The sequence below is a fragment of the Budorcas taxicolor genome, chromosome 14 (genome assembly GCF_023091745.1).
Source record: "Budorcas taxicolor isolate Tak-1 chromosome 14, Takin1.1, whole genome shotgun sequence".
NCBI lineage: Eukaryota > Metazoa > Chordata > Mammalia > Artiodactyla > Bovidae > Budorcas > Budorcas taxicolor.
The window spans coordinates 94,511,432-94,538,926 of NC_068923.1; the positions used below are offsets into that span (position 1 = coordinate 94,511,432).

At 45.2% G+C, this 27,495-nt stretch overlaps 1 protein-coding gene across 1 annotated transcript in view; it reads left to right on the plus strand.

The window, feature by feature from the left end:
- Window positions 1–27,495, plus strand: part of COL14A1 (collagen type XIV alpha 1 chain) — a 226,611-nt gene that overhangs the window by 56,292 nt on the left and 142,824 nt on the right. The window contains exons 8-14 of the mRNA XM_052651718.1: window positions 502–666; window positions 3,621–3,782; window positions 9,502–9,653; window positions 10,792–10,921; window positions 12,948–13,093; window positions 16,826–16,955; window positions 21,293–21,432. Of these exons, the coding sequence (XP_052507678.1) occupies window positions 502–666; window positions 3,621–3,782; window positions 9,502–9,653; window positions 10,792–10,921; window positions 12,948–13,093; window positions 16,826–16,955; window positions 21,293–21,432 (1,025 nt within the window). The remainder of the gene's footprint in view (window positions 1–501; window positions 667–3,620; window positions 3,783–9,501; window positions 9,654–10,791; window positions 10,922–12,947; window positions 13,094–16,825; window positions 16,956–21,292; window positions 21,433–27,495) is intronic.

Sequence of the window (27,495 nt, forward strand, 5' to 3'; positions counted from 1 at the left end):
CCATAATATTCGGGACAGTTGCTTCTGTGAGGGTATTCTTGGTTTGTTGTAAATTATGGTTTAGATTTTCTTTTCTTTTTTTAATTTTTATTGATTTGTTTTTTTGGCTGTGCCATGTGGCATGTAGGGTCTTAGTTCCCCAACCAGGGATCAAACTCACACCGCTGCATTGGAAGTCTTAACCATTAGACCACCAAGGAAGTCCCAAGATGAAGATTTCTCGCATGCAAACCTGTCAGCATTCATTGTCTAGGAATCCATTGTTCTTTATAAATACTAGTTTCTGAAATGATGCAGGATTCAGAATTTTTATCACCTCTGTTTTGGTGGATTTTAGTGTTTCATCAGATTCGTTAAAGAATAGTTCATTGTAAAAATGAAGCTAAAAGTTTACATCTAATAAAAACTCTTCTTTCTCATCTTGTGATTACGTTTGGAGAATTGAAAGCCTTTTTATTTGAAATGGTTGGCTTGTCTTTATTTTTTCTTGTTTTCTCCTAGGTCTTGCTTTGAATTACATTTTTGAAAACAGTTTTAAACCGGAAGCGGGAGCAAGGACTGGAGTGTCCAAAATTGGCATTTTAATCACAGACGGAAAGTCCCAAGATGATATTATTCCACCATCCAGAAACCTTCGTGAATCCGGTGTAGAGCTGTTTGCCATAGGTACGTGTTAATTATGGTCTTGTTTCAACAATGGACATGGACACCCAACCACTTAAAGCTGTATATAATGCAGTTCACTGAAAGCCAAGAGACCTGAGCGCTTTCGAGTCTTTTTTTAAAAAAATGTATTGGGGTTTAGTTGATTTACAAGGCTGTGTTAGTTTCTTGTGTACGGTAAGGTGAGTCAGTTATGCCTGTTTATCCACTGATTTTTAGATTCTTTCCCCATGTAGGTCATTACAGAGTGTTGAGTAGAGTTCCCTGTGTACAGTAGGTCCTTATTAGTTATCTATTGTATGTATGTATATACAACTCTGCCGACTTATCCCTTCCCTCTCCACCCCATTGGCTCTACTCATAACCAGTCATGTGATCTGAGTCTGACTTCCTCACATTAAAAATGGAAGTGGTGGAGCTGAAGGATCTTACCATGTGAGAATCTCTAGGCTGAGACACCACATGTGAAGTGTTGTTGAAAGCATAAAGTGCAAAGGTCAGGTCCATAATTGTTACCCTTTAATTAGTCAAGACTTTTCTCTTTCGAATCACTTAATAGCCATCTCTTCTCTGATGGTGTAGAGAGAAAGCAATCAAGAATGAGGTCTTGCAGCTAAGAAAGCACAGTCATAGATGTGCAGGCTTATTTCTTTGAAAATAACCCTCTGTAAGTATAGGTATGTGGGAGGACACACATGGTACACGCAGAATAACTGCGTGATGTTGAGCTGATGCAGCTTTGCTCTTGGTTAGATTGTTTACAGTGTCTTTGGTGATAGGAAGGCCTTCTATTTAGCAGAGACTGAAAAAAAAAGAAATAGAAACAATTCCTCGGACTCATTTCTAGATTTGCCACTCAAAGTGTGGCTCATAGAATGTTTCACTGGAGAAGTACTTGCTTGTCTGCTGATGGCAGGCATTGTGGTGGGTGATGGAGCGTACAGATGAGCAAGATAAATCCTTCCAAAACAAATGCCTTCCAAGTCATGAGGACCGTTTCCCCACTCTTCCATGCTCTTTACAACAGTGAAACTGTTTTGTTTGGAAAGGTGGGAGAGAGAGGGATTTGGGGCTTATTGTCTCTATTTTTAAATGAATCCAGACTTGGTTTTAACTGAATGCTTTGAGAAGCATTATTGGCATTAAGCTCATTGCTTCAGCATGCATGGGGTTATCTTGTTATTGTAGACACAGACCCGGCAGTGCATTTTAGACGCTATTGTAGAAGTCTTTCAGTCAAGGAACATCAGGGAGATTTGCTTTAATTTTTATTTTTAATTTTGCTGTACTTTTGTTCAACAACAGTCCCTACGGAAGACTTACACTGAAAGGGGATTAATTTATGTGCTTACTCTCCATTCCGTGGTCTCGTTAATAACGAATGGATGAGTTAAAGTGAACTCATTCAGTTGTGATTTGGAATTTTTCTCTCTTTTTCTCTGGGAATTACCTGGAAATCAGCAGTGTTCATTTTCTTATAACCTCCTAAAGCAAATAGTTCGAACAATTGATGCTTTGTTACTCAGTCTGTTGAAGCTGTCAGATAAATTAAATGGCACTAGGCCAGGCATCTAAGAAGTAATTACCGCTGCCTCAGGTAATCTCTCTTCCTTGCTTCCCTCTTACCTCTTTTGAACATCCGTAGATAATTGCAGTGACAAGGATTTTTAAAGAAACTTTCCTTCTCCTGGAGAAGAGAAATCTACATTTACACTCATGAAACCCAACCTTGTGTCTTTTTCACTTTTTAAAAGAACCTTTTAAAATTTATTTTTTATCAATTGACTTATTTTAAATTTGGGGCAAACCCCGTGGGATATGGGCTCTTATTTCCCCGTCCAGGGATCAAACTCACATCCCTGGCACTGCAAGGCTGGAGGACTGCTGGGGAAGTCTCCCCTTTTTTCTAGTTTCCACTGTGATATGTGTCATCTTTGGAGGTGCAGCTTGATAGCCTCATTAAGGGCATATGACTTTGGATCCAGATTGCCTGAGTGGAGCCCTTGCTGTATACTTACTGGCTGTGTTTCCTTGAGCAAGTGAATCAACCTCTCATCAGCTTACTTATCTGTAAAATGGGAGAAACAGCGACGCCCAACTCACAGGACTGACTGTGAGGATTAAATGTGTTACTATGCAGAAAACACTGGCCTGCTTGGGGCGCGGGAAGCACACCTTATCATCAGCATCCACAGCTGTGATAGACCGAAAATCCCACGAAGGGCAAGGGTTTTCTGTCTCAGTTTAAGTAAGCTAATGTTTGTAGAAACTTAAGCCTGAGGTTCTGATAGTGTAGAGGACTGGTTTAATTCCTATTGCTTCGGAAACATTTATGAAAGACAGAAGTCAGTTTCATCAATACATCCTCCAAAACCCGGGTCTCCTGCATTGCAGGCAGATTCTTTACTGTCTGAGCCACCACGGAAGGCCAAGATGGGCTGAGGAAAGTTAAGAGTTAGTAATCTGGGGACTCCCCTGGAGGTGCAGTGGATAAGAGTCCAGCTGCCAGTGCAGGGGACGTGGGGTTGATCTGCGGTCGGGGAAGATTCCGCATGCCCCAGGGCACTGAGCCCCGGGCTGCAGATACTGGCGCCATGTGCCTAGGGCCTGGGCACCAAGTGGAGCCCGACCAGGGGAAGCCCGTGTGCCAGCTCGGGCGTGGGCTGCGCTGTCCACGGCAGGGAAAGCCCGCGTGCAGCAACCGGGGCCCAGTGCCCAAAATAACCGACTAAGTAAGTAAGGCGGTGTGTCCATGTCCAAATAAAGAAAAAATTTAATCATTTGAAAGGGACTTTTAAGAGACTATCTGCCCGGAGACGTGCCTCTTGCGAGAAAAGGTGCTTTGGTCGGGGTGCGGAAAGGCGGGTCGCAGCGCAGAGTACCTATGACTAGGAGGACCCGGCCGTGCCTCTCCAGCGGCCTGACCGTTGGGACCCTCCCTGTCGTCCCCAACGCAGGGGTGAAAAACGCGGACGAGAAGGAGCTGCAGGAGATCGCCTCCGAGCCGGACAGCACGCACGTGTACAACGTGGCCGAGTTTGACCTGATGCACACGGTGGTGGAGAGCCTCACGAGGACCGTGTGCTCCAGGGTGGAGGAGCAGGACCGTGAGATCAAAGGTACGTGGGCCTCTGCCCTCCGGCCTCTGCCCCCGGGCCTCTGCCCCCGGGCGCCCCGAGGGGGCGTCCCTCGGGGCGCCATCCTGACTTTCCCAGCAGCGCTGTGCGCTTCCAGGCTCCGCATCATCAGAGTAGACAAGGGGATATATGGGGGGTGGGGGTGGGGGTTACTTTAAATCACTGGATGGTTGTTTCCATGCTGCTGCGTGTAGACCGCCATGCTTCTTTGTTTTACTTAAATGTTGGACTTTGAGATGATTAAATACCCACAGGAAGTTGTAAGAAATAGCGTATAAAGAGTTTGTGATATCTCAGTGTTTCTCTCAATGGTGACACAGAGCCACAGTGTTATATCACAGGCAGGAAATTCACACTGCTGGAGTCAAGATACAGAATGTTCCTGTGGCGTGTCCTGCTCCAGCCGTATTCCCTCCCTGCCCAGCCTCTTCCTAACCCCTGGCCAGCTGAATCCGTTCTCCCTCTCTAAATGCTTGTCGTTTTGGAAATGCTAAATAAATGGAATTACAGAGTATGTAAGCTTTGGGAATTGGTGTTTCCACTCAGGGTGATTTCCTGGAGGTTCCTCCAGGCTGTTGCCTGTGTCCATAGCTCTTGCTTTTATTGCTGCCTCACGTTTCATGTTATGGACGCACCACAGTTTGCTTAACCAGTCACACATCGAAAGACATCTGAATTCTTTCCATTTTTGGCTGTTGCCAAAAAAAAAAAAAGCTGCTATGAACATTCATGTGTAGGTTCTTGTATGAACATAAGTTTTCAGTTTTCTGGGATGGTGCTCGGGAGTGCAGCTGCTTCCTCACATTCTGTGTTCAGTGTAGTCTAGCCTAAGAGACTGCCAGACTGTCCTCCGCTGCGGCTGCAGCACTCAGCATTCCTGCGAGCACCGTGTAAGTGATCCTCCTTCTACGCTTGTCACTGATGTTTGCTGTTACAGTCTTTTACTTTGGCCATTCTGATAGGCATTGAGTGCAATCTCATTGTGGTTTTAATGTTCATTTTCCTGATGGCTAAGGAAGTTGGACATCTTCCCTATGCCTTTTTTTTCCCCCTATTTTTAAAGACTCAAATATTTTTAAAATTTCTTTACCGCTTTGTGTTGGTTTCTGCCATTCAGCAGCGCAAGTCAGCCTTGACTGTGCTCACGTCTCCACCCTGACCTCCCTCGCCTCCCCGCCCTCCAGGTTGTCCTGGGGCCCAGACGGTTCCCGGTACAGCAGCTCCTCGCCTGCCTGTCTCACCCCGGGGGTGTGCTGGGGCCACTGCTGTCTCCAGTCGTCCCGGCCTCTCCCTTGCCCACTGTGTCCACAAATCCTTTCTCTGCCTCTGTCTCTCCGTTCCGTCCCCGAAAATAGGCTCATCAGCATTTTTCTAGATCCTGTATGCATGTGTTAATGCACATTTCATGTGCTATTTTGCCTCTGTATATCCGGAATGTCTGTTCATATCTTTTTTTTATTTTATTTTTTTTTACTTTATTTTACTTTACAATACTGTATTGGTTTTGCCATACATTGACATGAATCCACCACGGGTGTACATGCGTTCCCAAACATGAACCCCCCTCCCACCTCCCTCCCCATGGAATGTCTGTTCATATCTTTTGCCCACTTTCTAATTGGACTCATTTTGGGGGTGTTTTTTTGTGTGTGTGTTAGCTTTTAACTTTTGAGATTTGAGAATTCTTTATCTCCTAGATAATGATCCGTTGTTAGGTATGTGTAGATATGTGCTTTGATAACAATAAGTGTGTTAGTCGCTCATTCGTGTCCGACTCTTTGCAACCCTGTGGCCTTTAGCCCACCAGGCTCCCTGGCTCTGGGGTTTTCTAGGCAGGAATGCTGGAGGGGCAGCCGTTCCCTTCTCCAGGGGATGTTTCTGACTCACGGATCGAACCCAGGCCTCCTGCCTAGCAGGCAGATTCTTTACTGTCTAAGCCACCAGGGAAGCTGACAGTCCACTCTCAGACAGGCGGTTTGTTAGTATTTTCTGCCCATTTGTAGCTTACCTTTTCATCTTTTTAACAAGGTCATTTGCAGAACAAAAGTCTTTAATTTTGATGAGGTCCAGTTTATCAGTTTTTCATTTTAGGATTAGTGCTTTTGGTGTCAAGTCTAAGAACTCTTTACCTGACCTTAAATCCCAAAGAGTTTCCTTTTTAGTATTTTTTCAGAAAGTTTTGTATTTCACATTTAAAGTTAATTCTTTGTAAAGGATTTGCAGTTTAGTTTAAGGTTCTAACACTGCTTGCTAAAAAGGCTGCATTTCTGCTGTTGAGTTACCCGTGGCTTTGTCCAGTAGCAGTTGGGCAGATTTGCACGTGTCTACATCTGGGTTCTTTATGGTTCCATTTATTTATGTGTGTAACCCTGTTCCAGTATCATACAGTCTTGATTCACCGTAGCTACATAATGAGTCTTGAGATTGAACAGGCTGAGTTCTCTCATCTGATTATCCTTTTACAAACTTGTTTTTGCTACTATGCTTCCTTATAGTCCATATAAATACTAGAGTAATATTTATATAATATATTATATAATTTATATAATTAATCTAAATATCAGAATGATTTTTATTCTACAAAATATCTTGTTGGGACTTTGATGGAAGTTGCATAAAATCGATCCTCAATTATCAATTACCAACTTGGGAAGAACTGACATCTTTAATCTGTTGATTCGTTCAGTCCACACACATGTCAAATCCTTTCACTTGTTTGGATAGCCTTTGAGTTCCATCAGCATTTTGTAGTTTTCAGGATATAGTTTCTGTACAGGTTCTGTCCCGCTCACTGTTAGTATTTGATTTTATTTTGAGGAATCTTAGCTGTGTCTGTAATGGTGGCGGTGCTCCCGTTGTTATCGCTGGTGTGGGCAGATCTGTGTTTCTGTATGCTCGTATCCGATGACCTTGGTAGGTCTCTTCTGACACCAGCCTGGAGCGAAAGGGGAGGGTGCCTGGATGTTAGCGCGCGGGGTTGGGAGTCCAGCTCTTCTCATGGTCTCTGTGGATAGCACATGCGGGCTGAGGTGGGGTGTTTGTCACCGTCTGTAAGGGACAGTTATCTCCTCCCTCCTTGATCTTTCCCCCATCACCCCGGCTGTGTGATGGGATCAGGGTAAACGCAGGCCCCTGTTACAGTCAGGAAGGGTGGGGTCTTGGCTTCCACTTGACCTGGGTTGGCACGGGTGGGATGGGGCCACAGTGGTTTTTTTCCTATGGTGTTTTTCTAGACTAGAGCAGTTGTTGCCTAAAGCTTTTCGTTTTGGCGGGCTGCTCCTCTCCTGGTCCTTTGCCGAGAGAGAGCAGGCTTCACTGGACTGTTTCTGTCTGTATTTGTTTGTGTTTCTAGGTGGCTGGATTCCTTAGCTCTGTCCTTGAGATACACGAGGCGAAAGGAACCCTGGGAAACTCACCACTGTACCAGTCTGTGGGTCCCACGGTCCCCTGCCCGTCCACCATCTACTCCTCAGGAACTTAGGCTTGACTTACAGTTCCCAGAACTGTGAGCTCTACTCAGCGGGGATTGTAGGAAGGAGCCGTGCACTCTGTCTTCTGGGAGCTTGGCCATCACAGGTCTTGACCCTTGTTCCCTGTGATGTCCGTGGGCTGCAGGTTGCGTCTGACTCCCCGGGGTGCAATCTGAGCAGGAGATATCCAGACCCTTCTCTGAGAGTCTGGCTCTGCTCCCGCCTGTGCTGGGTCCGGGGCGGGGATGGCTCAGTCGGCCTGCACATCTGTCTCTTTCTCATCATCCCTCTCGCCCTGGACCGGGACTCTTCAGACTAGGCTGAGCAGCCAAGTAGTGGTTCCCTGGACCAAGTTCTCTGAGCCTCTTAATGACACCATTTTTGTCACTGCTCTTTCGTCGCTCAGTCGTGTCCAACTCTTTTGCGACCCCGTGGACTGTAGCCTGCGAGGCTCCTCTGTCCATGGGATTCCCCAGACAAGAATACGGGGGTGAGTTGCTATTTCCTTCTCCAGTGGATCTTCCTGACCCAGGGATTGAACCTGCATCTCCTGCGTTGGCAGAAGGATTCTTTACCACTGAGCAACCAAAGAAGCCCGAGATGATTTTAGAGCCCAGATTTTCCCACAAAAAAACTCTACATGTGGTTGCTTATGAGGCATGCTTAATGAAGTACTTGATCGTAGTTATTGTTTAATAACTGTGTTTTTCCCCATTATTATGACTGCTAAAGTCCCTTTAACTAAGTGCCCCTAGCGGATAAGAAATCCTAAATTTCAAGGACTTTGAACTTTACAGGTCCCAAATCTGTTTCAGACCCACTGTTATAACATGTATTTAACACACAAGGTGCTTACATCATGCTTAGCTCATAGTGGACACTCAGTATACGTCAGTTGCTTTTTCTTCTCTTTTTACTTTAGAATGTTGGCCATTTGTTGAGTTGAAGTCTTCAATAGAGAGAATATATCCTCTGCTGCTCAAAAATACAAGCTCTTGTGTCAAGAAGCTTGCATATAAATCTCAGCTCTGATACTTACCAATTCTGAGACTTGGGCAAGTTATTTAACATCATTGTGACTTGGTTTTCTCACCTGAAAAATGGGAACAATAATAGCATTTACTGAGAACTAAATGAGGGAAGACTTCTGAAGATATCAGAGGCGTATCTTTGGATACACAACTCAATGTTGTGGTTTTTGTTGTTGTTGTTGTTCTCGTTTCTTACTATTCGACAGCAGTGTCTTTAAGAAAGTTCCTTAGAGTCAAGGACTAAGTCTTATTTAAGTTACTTAGAACCTAGCATAGTGATTGATGCCTAATAGGTGCTTAAATGTTTCAATGAAGAAACGTAGTCCAGGCAGGCCTTGTTTTATTGTGCTTCTCCTTGTTGCACGTTGCAGGTATGTATTAAAAAATACATCCAAAAATGTTCAAAAAACTGAAAGTTTGTGGCAACCTTCTGTTGAGCAAGTCTGTTGGTGTCATTTTCCCCAAAACATTATTTTTTAATTAAGTTATATGTATTGTTTTTTAGACATAATGCTAGCTTCCCAGGGGGCACTGCTGGTAAAGAACCAGCCTGCCAGTGCAGGAGACGTAAGAGTCGCAGGTTGGATCCCTGGGTCGGGAAGATCCCCTGGAGGAGGGCATGGCAACCCGCTCCAGTAATTCTCGCCTGGAGAATCCCATGCACAGAGGAGCCTGGTGGGCTACAGTTCATCAGATTGCAAAGAGTTGGACATGATGGAAGCAACTTAGCATGCATGCATACGAAGGGTAAACCTAAGTTTTTTATGTATTGGGAAATAAAAAAATTGTGACTTGCTTTCTTGCAGTGGCCTGGAACTGAACCCACAGTATCTCTGAGGTATGCCTGCAATGAATTAAAGCCTAAAGCCTAAAGTGAAGTCGCTCAGTCGTGTCCAACTCTTTGCAACCCCATGGACTATAGCCCGCCAGGCTCTACAGTCCATGGGATTTCTCAGGCAAAAATACTAGAGTGGGTTGCTGTTTCCTTCTCCAGGGGATCTTCCCGACCCAGGGATTGAACCCGGGTTTCCTGCTTTGCAGGCAGACCCTCTACCAGCTGAGCCCCCAGTACTGAATTAATTTACTAGAGATGAAAATCTTGGAAGCAGCATAAACAATCATATCTGACTAGTGGAATTTCTTAGGTTCATAGAATTTAACTTTGGTTAAAAGGTTCATTTTCTGTGTTTTTGGATTTAGCCTCAGCCCTTGCTACCATTGGGCCGCCTACAGAACTGATGACTTCTGAAGTCACTGCCAGGAGCTTTATGGTTAACTGGACTCATGCCCCCGGAAAAGTGGAAAAATACAGAGTCGTGTATTACCCTACCAGGGGCGGCAAACCAGAAGAGGTAAGGAGGAGACGGCGTTTTCGCCATGTATTCTCAGGCTCTCGGGTTTTGTACAGAAGTCAAGACAAGGCAGAAGTGGATATATAAGGAGATTTTTCTCTCGCAAGCATTTACAGCTGTTGGACTGAATGCATTTCCATGTGTCCAGGTTGTTCTTCTGTTTTGAGCTTATGATAGTTACATCTTCTCCTTTATTTCCATCAGAGAACCTGAAGAACTGGTCATGTATCCATTTCTAACACAACTTACCCTGACTTAATTTTTTTAGTGATTTAAGAAATGAAAGAGTTCTAAGGCAAAGGGAATCAGTCGTTAATTATCTGGCTAGAGCCCTCCTTGCTGTTGATGTTTTCTTTCTACTTTGGGAGTGGTCTGAACTTTCTGCCTTAAGGAAGTCTATGTGTTCCGCGTAATGTGGTCATGCAATCCTTCAAGGTTTGGGATTTCCTGGATGTTTGTGGCGATCAGTGCAAATGAGAAGCATCATGAAGCGTCTGTGACGGGCCCTTCTCACGAGCTGCCATCACAGGAGACGCCATCTGTTGCCGGATGACTGAATGGTTCCCATTTCCTAATCTGTGATTCACAAATTTGCAGGAAATATGATAAGATGTGATGAAATCTCCCTGTGTCTTTTTTTGATGTTCTAACCTTTTGTTCTAACCTCTGATTGGCCTCAGCGTGTTTCAGTTTTTTTCTGCATTATGGCAGGATTTATGACCTTTAAAGTGTTAGATTCTAGAGATTATGTCATCCAGACTAAGAAAAAAAACCCCAAATCACAGTGCTTCCAATAGCTCTATCTTTTTCATGACTAATAAACCTTTTAAATGCTTCCCAAGACTCCATGGAAAAATATCACGTCACCTGTTACTAAGTGGATGTGATTAGGATAGCAATTAGGTTAGGAATGACATGGTTTTCGTTAGGTATGACCCAGTGAGGGACTCTTGGACACATTAAATGGAAGGTGGGTCCCATGATGTGAGAATTCAAGGAGAACTGACTGCCACAGTGGAGAAGGACGTGGTGCAGATAAGAACATGTTTAAGTTTTTGCTGGAGGTATTTTTTTTTTGACTTTCAGTTTGCATGTGAGAAATTCCATTTTCTCATTCCTCGAACTGTTCTTTAAACAGGTGGTGGTGGATGGACGCGTATCTTCCACGGTGCTGAGAAACTTGATGTCTTTAACAGAATATCAGATAGCAGTCTTTGCAATATATGCTCACACGGCTAGCGAAGGCCTCCGGGGAACCGAAACCACGCGTGTGTATTGAGTTCTACCCTCTTCTGATTGTGCATAGCATTGTTCGGGCGGCCTGGCTGTGCTTACACAGTACTGGGCCATGCTGTGTTTGCAGTTTGCAGGTGCCATGTGTTGGGAGGGATATTATAAGACTCCGGTATGTTTGGGAGAGAGAAACCTTAGTGATGAAGGGTGCAAAATACACGTATTCATGTAATAAACAAATATCTAGTGAATGCCTGTTATAAACTAAGCACCGGGCTTCAGTTTATCAGTAGAAGTCGAGAAGCTCTGGAGCTCTCCTGCCCAGTAGAAGACTGGGGAAGTATGTTACACCTGTTTTCATTAGGGAAATCACTGTAATTAGAAGTCATGAGTATTAGTCAGTCATTTCTTACCTGCGAAAGACCACGATCACAGACGCATACACACATGCACACACATTCAGAGAAGCCCGGGAAAAGATAATCTTGAGACACTTGATCGCGCACTCGTTCAGTTATTTCAAACACTGAGTTCCTAGTACATGCCAGTCAGTATGCAGAACTGGTCTGCCTCTGATAGAACAATAACAACGCACACAACTCCAGTAACAAGGCACCAGGCATTGTGACAACCACGTTCCAGGTCCAACACATTATTGGATTTATTCCTGAAAACAGTAAGACAAGTTTTAATACTCCTGCTTTTTTTTTTTTTTAACTTTTTGTTTTATATTGGAGTACAGCCAGTTAACAATGCTGTGATAGTTTCTGGTGGATAGCTAAGGGACTCAGCCATGCATATACACGTATCCTGGTTGGTGGTGGTTTTGGTCGCTAAGTCGTGCCCAGCTCTTTGCAGCTCCACGAACTGTAGCCCGCCAGGCATTCCCAGGCAAGAACTGGAGTGGGTTGTCATTTCCTTCTCCAGGGGATCTTCTCAACCCACACATGTATCCATCACCCCTTCAAACTTCCCTCCCATCCAGGCTGCCACATAGCACTGTAGTACTCTTGCTCTGCAGAAATATTTTTGCAGCAATTTCTGCCCTTGAGGGAGGTTTTAGTCTAGCAAGGCAGGAAACGCAGGCCAGGAACTCGCAAACTCCCTTGTGCCGTGAAGTGCTGAGGCACGCCAGTGGGCGCGCGGCAGGGAGCTGCACCTGTGGGCGGAGCCCCGGACTTGGCGTTGTGCCGGGGAGTCTAGCAGGACCTGCAGTCGTGGTTGAGAACGATGTTTCATAGTTTGTTCTGTCATCTTTTAAGCTGGGGCCTTGCAGTTCATCCTTAGTGCCTTTCTCCCTGCTTCTCCAGTATGGCCGGTCTTATTTCTTGATTATTCTGTCTCAAGCCCTGCTGTTACCAACTATCCTCACTCTCTCTGATTGAGTGTGTTGATGAGTGTTTATTTAGTCATGTATCTGTTCAGCCAGCCACCTATTCTGTCATTTAGGAAGTGCCCCAACGGCTAGTTTTAGTGGCTGCTGCAGGTCAGACCCTGTGCTTGGTAATGGGCGTAAAATGGGGGTCAGAAGAGTCTCCCTGCTCTTGACTGGCTCCCAGAGAAATGTGACCATCACTCTAATGACATAAGAAACTAAAAGATGTCACTTCTGCTTTTAAACATGTATTGTCTTTGCCTTTCCCCAAAGGGCATATATGGCTGTGTGAGCAGATTCAGGGATAGTGTTGTGATAGTTTCAGGAGGACAGCAAGGGGGCCTGGCCACGCATACAATGTATCCGTTCGCGTAGACTGCCCTCCTGTCCAGGCTCAGGTAACACTGAGCAGCGTTCCCTGTGCTGTGCAGGAGGTCGGCGTAGGTTGTCCGTTTTAAATATAGCTGTGTGTACATGTCCATCCCACACTCCCTGACTGCCCTTCCCCTGTCCTTCCCCTCTGGTAACCATAAGTTTGTTCTCCAACTCTGTGAACCTTAGAGTCTGTATATAAGGGATATCATATGATTAAAAAACCCATCACTTTTAGAGCCTGAGCTATAGAGACCTTGAAGTAAGAAAACGCACTGATAAACAGCTGACCGTTAACAAATCTCCTCTTGCAGTGTCCTTACCTATAGCGTCCGACCTTGAATTGTACGACGTGACTGAGAGCAGTCTGAGGGTGAGATGGAACCCTGTGCCTGGGGCGTCCGGGTACCTGATCCTCTACGCTCCCCTCACGGAGGGCCTGGCCGGGGATGAAAAAGAGGTAACTGCCTGCTGCCTGCTAGAGTCCTAGAATCTTTGGCTTCCTGAGCATTGTTTATTTTTTTTTAGTATAAAAATGTAACGTATAAAATTTAGAAAAGTCACATTAGCCAAAGAAAATAATCACTTGTAAGCCCACCCCCTAGAGGTAACCACTGTTAACATTTAGTTAACAGTCTTTTTCAACACATTTTTGACACAACCAATGGGAATGGTTTTGTAGTTTTACTTGTAATTTTCCTTTTGCTTGTTGTGAATGTCTTTCCATACCATTAAATCATATTTTATATAGTCATTTAAACAACTTTTTACCATCCCATTGTTGGTTTGTACCAGTGCATGTTTAATTAATCTCCTGTTAATTAGGACATTTGGATAATTTGCTATATAAAAGAATTCCCTGGTCGTCCAGTGGTTAGGACTTGTGTTTTTGCTTCCAGGGTCCAGGTTCAAACCCTGGTTGGGAGATCCTACAAGCCAGGCCAAAAAAAAAAAAAAAAAGATTATCTGCTATATAAATATACTTTTGGGACTACTGTTAGCATATAACTTTATATGGTCATCTGATTATTTCCCTAGGATAAATTTCTAAAAGTGAAATTTCTTTTTGCAAAGACTATGCAAATTCTTAAGGCTTATACTAGGTATTACTACATTACTGTAGAGAAATTTTATATAATTTGTATTGCTCTATGCAGTTCACAAGTGATTGTGATAGCCTTATGTACACTGACTTTGAAAAATTTGTTTCACTAATTTGAGAGATATTATAGAGAAATATGGGTTTCCCAGGTGACTCAGTGATCCGCCTGCCAGTGCCCGAGATGAGGGTTCATTCCCTGGGTGGGAAGATCCCCTGGAGAAGGACATGGCACCCCACTCCGGTGTTCTTGCCTGGAGAACCCCATGGACGGAGGAGCCTGGCGGGCTGCAGTCCATGGGGCAGCGACAGAGCTGGACACGACTTAGCGACTAAACAACAGAGAAATATCTCACAGATGTAGCTTTTTGCATCTCTTCCACTTTTAATGATGGCTGTTTGACCTTTGAATGATAGCTGTTAGTCCTCATTTCTAACTTATAGGGAACAGTTACTACAGTATAGCTATACAAGGAAGAGAGAGGAGGCGGCCTGAGTGCTGGAGTGTTGACGAGGCAGGTGGAGTGTATATGAGAGTGAGCGCAGAACTTGGTTCTTTTAACGTCCTCTAAAACCTGCCTCTCGTGACAGAGTTCTTTAGGGCCAGGAATATGGTGATTCTAGCATCTAGAACAGAATATAGGTGACGTGTATTCTTTCATTTCCGAGGCTTAGACAGTTTTTGCCCACTTGGATTTAATGATCTGAATTTTTTTGGTGGAAGGGAAACTTAAAAATCGTGCTAAAAAGACACACAGCTTCACCACGAAAGAAAAGAATAAAAAAGAGGCCCACCAGTTCACATGCAGCACACTGTTACGGCTGTGCTTAGTGGCCCAGCTGTGTCCGACCCTTTGCTGTACCCGCCAGGCTCCTCTGTCCACGGGATTCTCCAGGCCAGAATCCTGGGGTGGGCAGCCTTTCCTTCTCCAGGGGATCTTCCCCACCCAGGGGCTGGACCCAGGCCTCCCGCATCGCAGGCGGGTTCCTTACCAGCCGAGCCACAGGGGAATCCCTAAAACAGCCCCTGTGCTGCGCTGCGCTCGGTCGTGTGCAACTCCTGGCGACGCCGTGGCTGACGCCCGCCGGGCTCCTCCGTCCGTGGGGATTTAGCCGAGCTTTTCTTTTCGGTTGTGTTGGGTCTCACGGCTGCGGGGGCCGCTCTCCGGTGGCGCTGCGCGGGCTCCTCTTGTGGAGGTTCCCGTCGTGGAGCAGGGCTCTCGGCGCTCAGCCTGCGGTCGTTTGCGGCGCGCGGGCTCCCGAGCACGGCTCCGTCGTCGCGGCGCGCGCGGGCTTAGTCGCCTTGCAGCACGTGGGGTCCTCCTGGATCAGGGCTCGACCCCGTGTCTCCTGCGTTGGCAGGTGGACTGTTTCCCTCTGAAGCACCAGAGAGGCCCTCGCCAGGTTTAATTTAAAGTCTGATAATGCTACTATACGTGAGCATGTGGGGATGCAGAATCACTCGTGTAAACTGGCATGTCAGTTGGTACAGCTGCCTTGGAGACGAATCTTAAATATTTCATCAAGCTAGATATACACACTTTTTAAGGTATATACTGTAGAGAAACATCCTTCAAGACTGCTCAACGCAGGCACTTGGTCAGAACGAAACACTGCAAGCAACTGCCATGTTCATTGACAGAATGGAAAATGACGGCATATTTTTAGAGAAGAATTTCATAAGGGATTAAATAATGTCAACTCTGTCCCTGTGTCTCAATGTGGATAAATCTTGAAACCAAATATTGCCAGAGGAAAAAAATCTAAAAATGTCACGTTGAATGGTCCATTTATGCACATCATTAAAGGCAATGGCACCCCACTCCAGTACTCTTGCCTGGAAAATCCCATGGGCGGAGGAGCCTGGTAGGCTGCCGTCCATGGGGTCGCTAACAGTTGGACACGACTGAGCGACTTCACTTTCACTTTTTACTTTCATGCATTGGAGAAGGAAATGGCAACCCACTCCAGTGTTCTTGCCTGGAGAATCCCAGGGACGAGGGAGCCTGGTGGGCTGCCGTCTACGGGTTACACAGAGTCGGACACGACTGAAGTGACTTAGCAGCAGCAAACATACAGAAACATCTTTTTTTAAATGCTACACACCTATGTAGAAGTAAAGAAAAACGTATCAGTGAGATGCACTTCAGCATTAGGGCAGAGGTGGTGAACAGAAAGAATGAGAAAGAATTTGTTTTATGTGAGTGTCTAGTTCTTGTTGAAATAAGATCTGAAGTCAATATGACGAAATGTTGACATTTATTACATTTGAGTGATGGATGCATCAGGGTTTATTATGTTATTTTCTCTACCTTTATACTATATACACTGAGATATTTTTAACTTAAAGTTTTTGATCTGACCCTACCACTGGGAATTGTGTGAGAGGGGACAGTCTATGGAGTTATTTCTCTTCTTTCCAAAGCGGAAATAAAACCATCCTTGTCACACAGTTGTCACAGTCTGAGAATGTTGGCTTACCTGACTGACCCCCAGGGTTAGAAATATCATCCCCCAAATCAAAAAGCGAATTGCTGATTTGGGCATCCAGTGGGTTGATCTCTTTGGACTCCTGGGAGGGGCTTGCAGGCCAGGTGGACAGGCCCTCTGAATGGGGGCCTCAGTACTGGTCCAGTTTAATGGGACTTGAAGCAAAAATTGGGCCTCCAGTCAGGACTGGCAAGAATGAGGCCAGCGTTGAAGGATGCCCACTTGGCGTCCAGCTCCCAACAGACCGGCCTGGACCTTACCCTCTTCCCAGAGGATGTTTCTGATTCATCTCCACCCACGCTTGTCTGGGGACCAAATATTTGACACTGTTATTCTGGCTGCAGCTGCCACTTGTCCAGATGTAAAGAGTTATCCGAAAAGAGCACACACAGTACGTTCAGTTTTATGTGGCTTCACAGCATCTGTTTCTAAGGCAAAACAACACGAGGCAATGAAGAAAAGGGTGCCTTGAAACCTGCTTGATGAAGGGGTTGTGAGGAGATGAAGTCTTAGTCCGGGAGGTCTCACCTGTATCCAGTTGTACTCTGATCAGTGTGAAAAAGGCACGTGGGCAAACGATCTGATAATGTGTGTTCTTTACAGATGAAAATTGGAGAGACCCACACAGACATTGAGCTGAGCGGGCTGTTGCCCAATACCGAGTACACAGTCACAGTGTATGCTATGTTTGGAGAAGAAGCCAGTGACCCTGTTACGGGACAGGAAACGACACGTGAGTGGCCCCGCCACCCGGATGGAGCGCTGCAGTGAGAGCGCGAGCCAGCGTGGGGACCCTGAGCTAGACATGCTGCGCTAGGCTGGCGCCTCCCAGGAGCCGCTGCCGACGGACAGGTTATCTACGGGAAGGAAGGGGCGCTTCTTCCCGTTCTGTCGTTACTACGAGGCACGCGGGTTCTAGAACCGAACTTTGGCCTCCTCCAGAGTAGTGGTCGCTGACCTTTTAGCGCCAGGGATCAGTTTCGTGGAAGACAGTCTTTCCGTGGAACAGGGAAAGGGGGCGGTTCCAGGACGGCCGAGGGGCGTTACAGTTGCCTTGCGCTTTATCTCGGCTGTTACTGCATTGCGGTAGCAGTGGGAGAGTCGCGCGCCTCCGTCTCTCGCCGCTGGCGGGCGGGGTTCTGACCGTCCGAGCCCGCAGGCCGCTGACCGATGAGGTCTCCGTGAGGCTGCGCCGAGGGCTCACCTGTCCTTGCAGGCGGACTGGGTGCCGCCTCAGCTCCACGCCAGGCCGGCAGGCGTTCGATTCCCGGAAGGAGAGAAGCCGGATTCTCGCGTGCAGGTCCACGGGAGGGTCTGAGCTCCTCCTGGAGTCGCCTGGGCTGCTGGCCGGGCGGAGGCGGGGCGCAGGCGGCTGCAGAGACCGGGCCGCTCTCAGTGACGCGGCAGAGCTGGAGCAGACCCCAGAGCTGGAGCAGAATGTGAGGGCAAATGTGGGCTTTGGGATCAGAGCTTTCAACATGCAAATCCCAGCGGAAGTCACACTGTGGGTGGGTGACAGTGGGCGAGTGATGGAGCATTTCTGAGCCTGTGAGAGGAGGAACAGTCCTCTCGCGGCATGTGGCTGATAGAAGATTAAACGCAGTAATGCAGCCGAAAGTAATTAGCGCATAGTTACTCCACAGTTCTTTCCCCATATTAAAATTAACATTTTTTCTAAAAATTTTTCATGTCCTTTGTATCTCAGACTATTGTCATTATAATTAGCTTCTTTAATTGAGTAAAAATTGCATATAAAAATGTGAAAGTGTTAGTCACTCAGTCATGCCTGGCTCTTTGCAACGCCATGGACGGTAGCCCGCCAGGCTCCTCTGTCCACGGGATTCTCCAGGCAAGAACACTGGAGTGGGTTGCCATTTCCTTTTCCGGGGAATCTTCCCAACCCAGGGATTGAACCTGGGTCTCCTGCATTGCAGGTGTATTCTTTCCCATCTGAGCCCCCAGGGAAGCCCCAAAAGTGTTACTGGCAAGCCTAACTTGGGTAATGTAGTAATAATGGTTTTTAGGAATTGTAAATATTTGTTTGCAAATATGATAGAGAAAATGCTGCTCTGACAAGCTCACAATGCTTTGTCGCCTACCGGTGGGAATAGGGGTCTCTGTGATGTCTTGAAGAAGACAGGGCAGGGAGACGGGGTGTCTCACATCACTCTGAGCCTGGGAGGAAGCGAGTGGCATGGAGTCTGCACGTGCTTTGGTCCTGAAGATTCTGCTTGAGAAGCGTACAAAGAGATGTAATGATAAGGGAGTTTTCCCCTACAATCATTTTTTTTTATTAGCCAAGGCTGTGTTCTCTTGCTCTTCAGAGAAAGGCCAATGTAATTAAAACAACAAACAACAAAACTGGAAAAGCCCAAGACAGAAAGAGGAAAAATAAGTCAGAAAGCATCTAATATATCACTTGTGAAAGTTGCTCAGTCGTGTCCAACTCTTTGCGACCCCATGGACTGTACAGTCCATGGAATTCTCCAGGCCAGAACACTGGAGTGGGCAGCCTTTCCCTTCTCCAGGGGATCTTCCCGACCCAGGGATCAAAGCGGAGTCTCCTGCACTGCAGGCAGATTCTTTACCAACTGAGCTATCGGGGAAGCCCTAATATGTCTCTTGACTTAAGTCATTTTGAGGACTCTGTTGATTTGGAACGAAAACTTTCCCAACCACGCATCTCTTTTTCACTCAGAATTCCTATTTCTTTCTACAGTTTTCCCTCACTATTGAAAAGTAGAGTGTTCCTATGAAACCTTTTGTAAGCTGGAATAACAGAAAGCAAAGAAACAGTTTTAGAATACATTTTGCTAATGGATGCACAGAGCAAATCAGGATAAAGCACAGATGCTCAGAAACACAGTTCAAAGCTACGGCTGCCTGATGCTGCGACGCTGAGCATAGTCCCAGGAAGGAGCTTGGCAGGGCCCCTCTTGCTACCTGGGGGCCTGGGATGCACACTGGCTCCATAATGACTTGCTACAAAGCAAAGGCTGAAGGTCGTTTTTGCTTTTTGCATTTTTTGTAAAAGGAAAAAATCCTCCTTAGCTTTCTTTCAGTTAGTGAAGCTTTCATTTAAGTCCTAATGTGGGTCTTTGGTAAGACAAGGGTCCCCAACCCCAAGCCATACAGCAGGGGGTGAGTGGTAGGCGAGTGCGCGAACCTCATCTGTGTTCTCAGCTACTGCCCATCACTTGCATTCCCACCTGAGCTCCGCCTCCTATCAGATCAGCAAGGGCGTTGACTCTCATAGGGGCACAGACCCCACTGACCGTGCAAGCGCGGGATCTCGGTTCGCGCTGCTTACGAGAGTCGCCCCAAACAGCCACTCCTCCTCTCCCGCCCGTCGGAGGAGAGACTGCCATGAACCCTTCCCTGCGAAAGGGTGCGGACTGCTGCTGCAAGGGCAAAGTGCCTGAAGCAGATTTTCAAAGCGCGGAGACCTTGTGCTTTTAAAAAGTGTCCATGACTCTTTCCCAGCAGTAGTTGACTAAAAAAAAGGCCTAAAAAACGCCATCCTGGCTGCCTGAGACAGACCCGTTTGCACATTGCTCCACTGCACTGCCGAGTTTAGCTGAAGCCTAGACAGCGTAGAGCCAAGTGTGCTCAGCACAGAGTACTCACCTGCTTTTGTCTCTCCTACACGTCAGGGAGTGAGAGTCACCCGGCCTCTAGGCTCCTAATGGCCATACAGTCAGTCTGCCTAGAATTAATGGCAGCGTTGGCCTTTAGGGTGAGGAACCGCTGTGCTCTGCGGGACAGCTGACAGGGGTCATGGGTTCTAGCCTAGGCTAGGCTCTCAAATCTATTGATCGATTGCCTGGGTCATGGATTCCAACTTCTCTCCTGCTTTTACTAACTGTGACCTTGGCCAAGTAACCTCAGATTCATGATCCATGTAATGGGGCTAATTATAACATTATCCTTGCCGTCTAATGTTCGGATTTAATGTGGTGACGTGTTATATCTCACACTCATAGAAAGCATGCAATCTCAGCAACTGTGTTCACTATAAACCTGTAAAAGCTCACAGAGCTCTCAAAGATTATTGACAAATTTTAACCTGTTGACTCCGAAAGGGATCCTCGAAGAAGTACAAAAAGCCGTGGAATTGGTAGTGAGGATGTGCAGAAGAATCAACGCCTCTTTATTCTGTTAAAGCCACAGTAAAGTGTTTACTTTTATCTAGTCTCACAAAGCCAGTAGGTTTTATCCAGGGCAAGGTTCCTACTCCTTGATTCAAGAGATATTTACTGAAAACGTACTCTATTGGAGATAAAGAGAGGAACAAAGTTAAATCAGATTCTGTAATCCTTCGAGATGACAGTATGTTGGAAGGAAGAGACAATAGACCAATAAATGTACAATAAAGAATGGATCAGGGAAGATACATAGGTAGAATTGAGGCGGAAGGATTATTTTATGTAAGGTGATCATGGAAGGCTTCACTGAGAAGGGGAGATACTTTCAGAAACCTGAATCTCAGATGACTCCAGGGTTTTCGACCTGAGCAATGGGAAAAGTGGAGTTTTCATTTCCTCAGAAGGACAGGTTGAGAGAGAAGATTGGGAGAGGTGACAGGAATCAGTGATTCAGATTTGGACATGCTGAGCTGGAAATGCTTAATAGACGCCGAGTGGAGAGGACAGATAAGAAGCCGTTGCCACATGGAAAATTGTGGGTCAGAGGAATAGAGTGACTTCGCCAGGACCAGATGACTGCTGAGTGCAAGAGCTGAAGTTTAATGTCACGTTTCCTGGTTTTTGAGTCATTGGGTTGTTCATTTATATCAGCAGGAAATGGTAGCTTTGACTAGAGAAGAAAGGCTCAGAAAACTCACCTACACTGCGTTTGCTTCTAAGCGTCTGCAATTCGTGGCTACTCGTCATTCTCCAAGAGGAAAACTTTTCTCTGTTAATTTGTTAATGTTCTCTGTTAGAAGTTATTATCTGAGTGAGAATTTTCATATGTCAGTAGTTTAGGAGTCACAGATGCGGTGTTTTGGGGTCCCTTTTGCATATATGTTATTTAAACTTTTCTTTCTTTTTTATTCCATTTACTGCAAAGTACCCTTAAGCCCACCCAGAAACCTGAGAGTCTCCAATATTGGCTCTAGCAGTGCTCGATTAGCCTGGGATGCAACTTCAACAAAGATCAATGGTTATCGAATTGTGTATAACAACGCTGATGGGACTGAGATCAATGAGGTAAGCTGTGGAACGTGGAGTGTGTTCTTCCGGTGGTCGGGTTTCAGTTTCTCAGGGCTATGAAATTGATCATCCCAAAACACAGTGGCTTGCAACAGTTGCTAATTGTTCACTTTCTCTTACCATTTTGGTGGGTTTGGCTTGAGATAGTAGCCAAACAGTGGCTGGAACGGTGACGTCACAGAGGCTTCTGTATTTCTGTCTGATGCCTGGTTCGGGAAGATGACCACCTGGGAGCTGGAACGGCTCTACATTTCAAAGTTGGTTGTTTACACGATCCCGTTCAGCAAGGCAGCTGTAGGGGAGCCGGACTTTTTAAATACAGTCTGCCCCAGGGAGTGTGGGTGAGGAAGTGTGTGTCTTCACAGAAGCAGGGAACTGAAGTGCCAGTGCTTGAAAGACCCTAGTTCAATGAGCGCACGTTGAAAACTGAATCATTCAAGTTCTGTGTAGGAAGAAACTTTCAACTAACAGAATTTATTGAAACCCATGAAGATACAGTATTTTGCACTCAGTGACTAATACTCTTCAGAAATTCTTTCCTTGGAAATATATTTTAGCAGGCTAGATAGCAGTTATTTTTATGTTCTTCCCTTATCTTGGTCCAAGAAGCTAAGACAACAAGGGAAATATGTTGGATTACATCATTTCTATTTCTTGACCAAGTAAAGCATGTATTTTCATATACAGAGACAAGCTTTTTCCTACAATGAAATCCAAGCAATATTTTGCTGAATGTGCCCTCCTACAGCATATGGGGTAATGAATGGACAAAAACTGCACATTTACTAACAGTACAGAAATACTGTTCAATATGTTTTATTAAATCTTCATAGATCCTGAGGGCAAATAATTCTGATGAAGCTGCAGTCATTTAGACTATGTGCTTTGCTTTTGAAGATGAGAACCTGGAGTAGTAAAAAGAAAGAAATGAAAAGCAGTGAGTTATCAATGTCTCTTTGTTATCAGTGATAAGTAACCTGCTTTCCCAAGGGCTGCAAATTCAGCTGTGTAGGAGGCTTACGTGGATCATGTAAATGAGTGCAGAAATTGCTGCATCTGCAAAGAAATAGTCTCACCTGTTTTTCTTGAAACATGAGGCTCCCTTAGGTTATGTTTCATGTTCCCATTTGGGGGCAGAAATTCTCACTGAAAGACAATGACCAGTGACGATGGGCCGTGGGTGACAGTGACGGGGTGCCGGGCCTGGTGAGCACTGCATTGCTGGGGAGTTTGTACATGCTCATCAAAACCCCATGGACAGAGGAGCCCAGTGGGACACGACTGAGCGACTTCACTTTCACGCATTGGAGAAGGAAATGGCAACCCACTCCGTGTCCGTGCTTGGAGAATCCCAGGGATGGGGGAGCCTGGTGGGCTGCTGTCTATGGGGTCGCACAGAGTCAGACACGACTGAAGCGACTCAGCAGCAGCAGCAGCAGCAGCAGCAGCAGCAGCAAGAGGCAGCCGCTGTTAGCTCCGTAGGTTGTTGCTGCGCAGAAATCTTCAGGGGCTGCCAGATCTCGTTCCCCTTGACTGTGTGACCAGGGATTTCTTTTTATGTGAAATTTTAAAATGGTGGCTCATCGAACAACCAAAATAACATAAGCATATTCATTAATGTTTGTTCACTTCAAAGCATTCCTATTTGGAAATAATTTTTCATGAACCAAAAATGAACTGTCATAGGTATGCATATATGAACTATATAATTATATATTTTTTGTTGAGTGTAATTGACGTGTAATGTTGTATTAGTCTCAGGTGTATGACATGATGACTCAGCATTTGTCTACACTGTGAAATGGCCATAAAAGGTCTAGTCAACATACATTTCTCCATTAAAAAATCACAGTTGTGTTCGTTGAGAAATACATGTGTTTTTTTTTGCAGTGTTTTTCCTTGGGGATTGCCTCTGGTACTTGCTATTTCTAATTTGTATTGTGCTGGGAAATTAGAAAACCATGTTTGATAAAACTGAATTTAAAATATGAGTAAATAGACCATGCATGAAAATCTGAGAACATCTTTTCTGAATGAAGTGAATAAATAATGTGTGGCTTTAGTAACATTTCCATTTTGACTGATAGGGGTTTGTTTTTTTTTTTTTTGGTGTATGTGTTCTTAATTCTTAGTTTTTATTTATGCAACTGAAACTGAAGGTTGCTGGACAACTGTCTTATATGAGTCAAGTACTATTTTACCTAGTTTGGGATATATGACTTTAAGGGTGAATATCCCTACCATATTTTGCTTTACTGCTATTCATTTGAACTTTTATTTAAAGATGATGCTGCAATTGGATTGTTAGGAAATTCCCAAAATATTTTGGAATGAGCTTTAAAACATCTCAACCAAGATCTGCTTACTACGTAATGTGTGATTGATTGCAAAAGCTTTGTTTTCAGCTCAGTCCGTATTTTTCTGCATCACTCTCTCTTCCACCTTCTCTCCCTCACTTACTTCTCCTTCTCTCTGTCTTTTCTGCATTCCCTCTCTCCCTAACTTTTTGGAGTCCAAGGAAGAAAAATAGAACAGAGCATTTAAACAAATGTTGATGACAATGGTGATGATAATGGTGACGGTGGTGAGGGTGGTGGTGATGTTGGCAGCTAACACACGTTGAGTGCTTACCCTGAGTCAGGCTCTGAGATTTTTACAGAGAACACTTGGTGCAATTTTTATAGAAAAAGTGTTGCCAAAGCCTGACCTGTCAAACCGAAGAAGAAGCCGTCTCAGATAGCATGCCCTGCGAGCAGATCCAGGGAGACACGCAAGCCTGATGGTGCCGTTTCAGTTTCCCATGAGAGGCCGCAGGCCCCGGGCTCTCAGGATGGGCCCGGTTTCCAACACAGTGACTCAACAGCAGAGCCCAGAGCAGAGCCCAGACCCTGGGTCCTCATCAAGGGCCCTCTTCATCCCTCCTGGAAAAGGCTGAAGTTTTTAGTTAGACTGTTTAAAAAATTATTCTCAGAAATAGTTGTGTAACAATGAGATCATAGTTATTTGTTACCGTCTTCCCAAATTCTTCTCCTACGTCTTAAAAGTGATCCAGATAAAAGCAGTTCCAGAACTTCGTCCGAAGCACATTATGAGAACAAGTGAAAATGAGTGACACCTAACAGTTCTCACTTGATGAAATAAAATGATCAATAATTAATGCATGAAACAGTCTGTTCAGCATCAAGTAAAAAGCTTTTAATAAGTAAAACTAGATCTTTTCAGTAGAGGTCTCTGTTGAAAAAAATAAATATATATATATTCAATATATAATGCTGAAATACATATACTTTTGCATATATGGGCACTTATACAGAAGTATATCAAGACCTAAGTATCCATCCCAGTTAATAGTTTCATGACCCCAGGAAGGTTAATTAAGGTCTTTGGGTCTCAGGTTCCTCGTTTGTAAAATAGTCATTATACACCTAGTGAGAGGGAGGAGGGGGCCAAGTAGAGCAGTGAAGGTAAGGTCCCCGACATAGTGTAAGTGCCCAGTAAACCTGAGCCAGCGTGGTTCGAAGGAGCAGAAGGCAGCAGGTAAGTGTAGTTCAGGAGAACCGCTTGTCTCTTATTTTGAGTATGGGTCTGTCTTTTCTGTGAGTTTAAATGATGCAGCCCTAGTGTAGCTAGTATTTACAACCAGAGAATCTGGAGCGTGAAACCCTTACGTTTCCAGTCTTAGGAACTGGCTGACTCTCCCTTGGGCAAGCTCCTTAACTTTTTGGAGTCTCATTCTCCCCATCTCCCAATTAGGAGTAACACTTAGCTACCTTATGAGGCTGTGGTAAGGGGTCAGTACGCCGGATGCGCATACAGCACGCAGGCCAGAGTAAACCCTAACTGCTAAGAGTTACCCATGATGTGATCAGGCCTAGATTCAGAAGAAGACAGTACATGTTTTCAGTTAGCTCTGGCTCCATAGCCGGTGCCCTGGCTTAAAATAACAACACACGATTGTGTAGCTTGGGCGGCCCCGCAGGCCCGCCGGTCTCTGCTCCATGTGGTGTCAGCTAAGGTGACCCCTGCGTTCGTGTGGGAGCCCGGCTGGGCTGGGACTTCTAAGATGACTTCACTCCCACGTCTGGGATGGCTGAGAAGGTCGGGCCTGGCTGCTCCTCTTTAGCAGCGAGGTGCAGAGTTCCAAAATCATGAAGCAGGAAGCTCGTTTCCTCGGGGCTGGCAGTCTTTCTTTATGACCTGCAGTCAGTTTCTTTGAGATGCCTGCAGTCTCTGTGTTAACCGTTTGTTCAGATGAGCCCTTCATGTAATCTCTTGTAAAATGGATTTTTAGTGCCTACATCTCAATTTCCATTTACTTATTCTATTCACTCAATATATTTTTATATATATAGATAAAATTCAATATACAATATTTAAGAAGCTAAACAAGGTCCTGCCCTCAAGAGGCTTACACTCTATGTTGGAAATAGTACCTTGTACTTAGGAAATAAAATGATTCCACGCTGGGATTGGTGCCAGGGAGGAAACAAACACTGTCCCTGCCGGGACCTCCCCAGCAGGCTAGCGGTTAGGACTCCATGCTGAACTGCAGGGTCCATCCCTGATCGGGAGTGAAGATCCTGCAAGCCACAGAGTATGGTCAAAAACAAGAAAGAAAATGATATATAAGAAGGATAGTGTTAAAGAATCATCCTACTGAGACCGGAGGAGAGATGAACACCTCCCCACCAGGAGATGAAGTATAAGCACAAGCCTAACAGATGGCGAAGGGCTTATTTTGAAAAGAGCCCAGGAAATAAGGTCCCAGACAGAATGAGCTGCATCTGCACAAGCCCTGAGGTGGGAAAACTTGGACAGAAGGTGGCCGTGGCTGATCAGGGATTTCTCTTCTTAGGTGAAACTTGCCAATTAAAAAAAGTTGGCTCATTGAACAACTGAAATAACACAGCGACTGTGCTCACCACCCCCTGTGTGGTTGTTCGTCTGTGTAGCTCCTGTAGAAGCTATTGTACATGACTGGCTCCTCCTAGCAAAGCCGGCTGTAATCATTACAGTACTTTGTATTAGCACTGCAAAAATCGTGTGTACTTCACTTACTGTAGCTGTAATGAATGGAAATAATATTGGTTGCAACAACGTCTTGAAAATTAACTGATAGGTATTTTACTTAACTGGAAAAGGTCAGTTTTCATTCCAATTCCAAAGAAAGGCAATGCCAAAGAATGTTCAGACTACTGCACAGTTGCACTCATGCTCAAAATTCTCCAAGCCAGGCTTCAGCAATACGTGAGCCGTGAACTTCCAGATGTTGAAGCTGGATTTAGAAAAGCCAGAGGAACCAGAGATCAAATTGCCAACATCCGTTGGATCATTGAAAAAATGAGAGAGTTCCAGAAAAACATCAACTTCTGCTTTATTGACTATGCCAAAGCCTTTGACTGTGTGGATCACAACAAATTGTGGAAAGTTTTTCAAGAGATGAGAATACCAGACCACCTTACCTGCCTCCTGAGAAACCTGTATGCAGGTCAAGAAGCAGCAGTTAGAACTGGACATGGAACAACAGACTGGTTCTAAATTGGGAAAGGAGTACGTCAAGGCTGTATATAGTGACCCTGCTTATTTAACTTATATACAGAGTACATCATGAGAAATGCTGGGCTGTATGAAGCACAAGCTGGAATCAAGATTTCCGGGAGAAATATCAATAACCTCAGATATGCAGATGACACCACCCTTATGGCAGAAAGTGAAGAGGAACTAAAAAGCCTCTTGGTGAAAGTGAATGAGGAGAGTGAAAAAGTGGCTTAAAACTCAACATTCAGAAAATGAAGATCATGGCATCTGGTCCCATCACTTCATGGGAAATAGATGGGGAAGCAATGGAAACAGTGACAGACTTTATATTTTTGGGTTCCAAAATCACTGCAGATGGTGACCACAGCTATGAATTAAAAGGCACTTGCTTCTTGAAAGAAAAGCTATGACCAGCTTAGACAGCATATTAAAAAGCAGAGACATTACTTTGCCAACAAAGATCCATCCAGTTAAATCTATGGTTTTCCAGTGGTCATGTATGGATGTGAGAGCTGGACCACA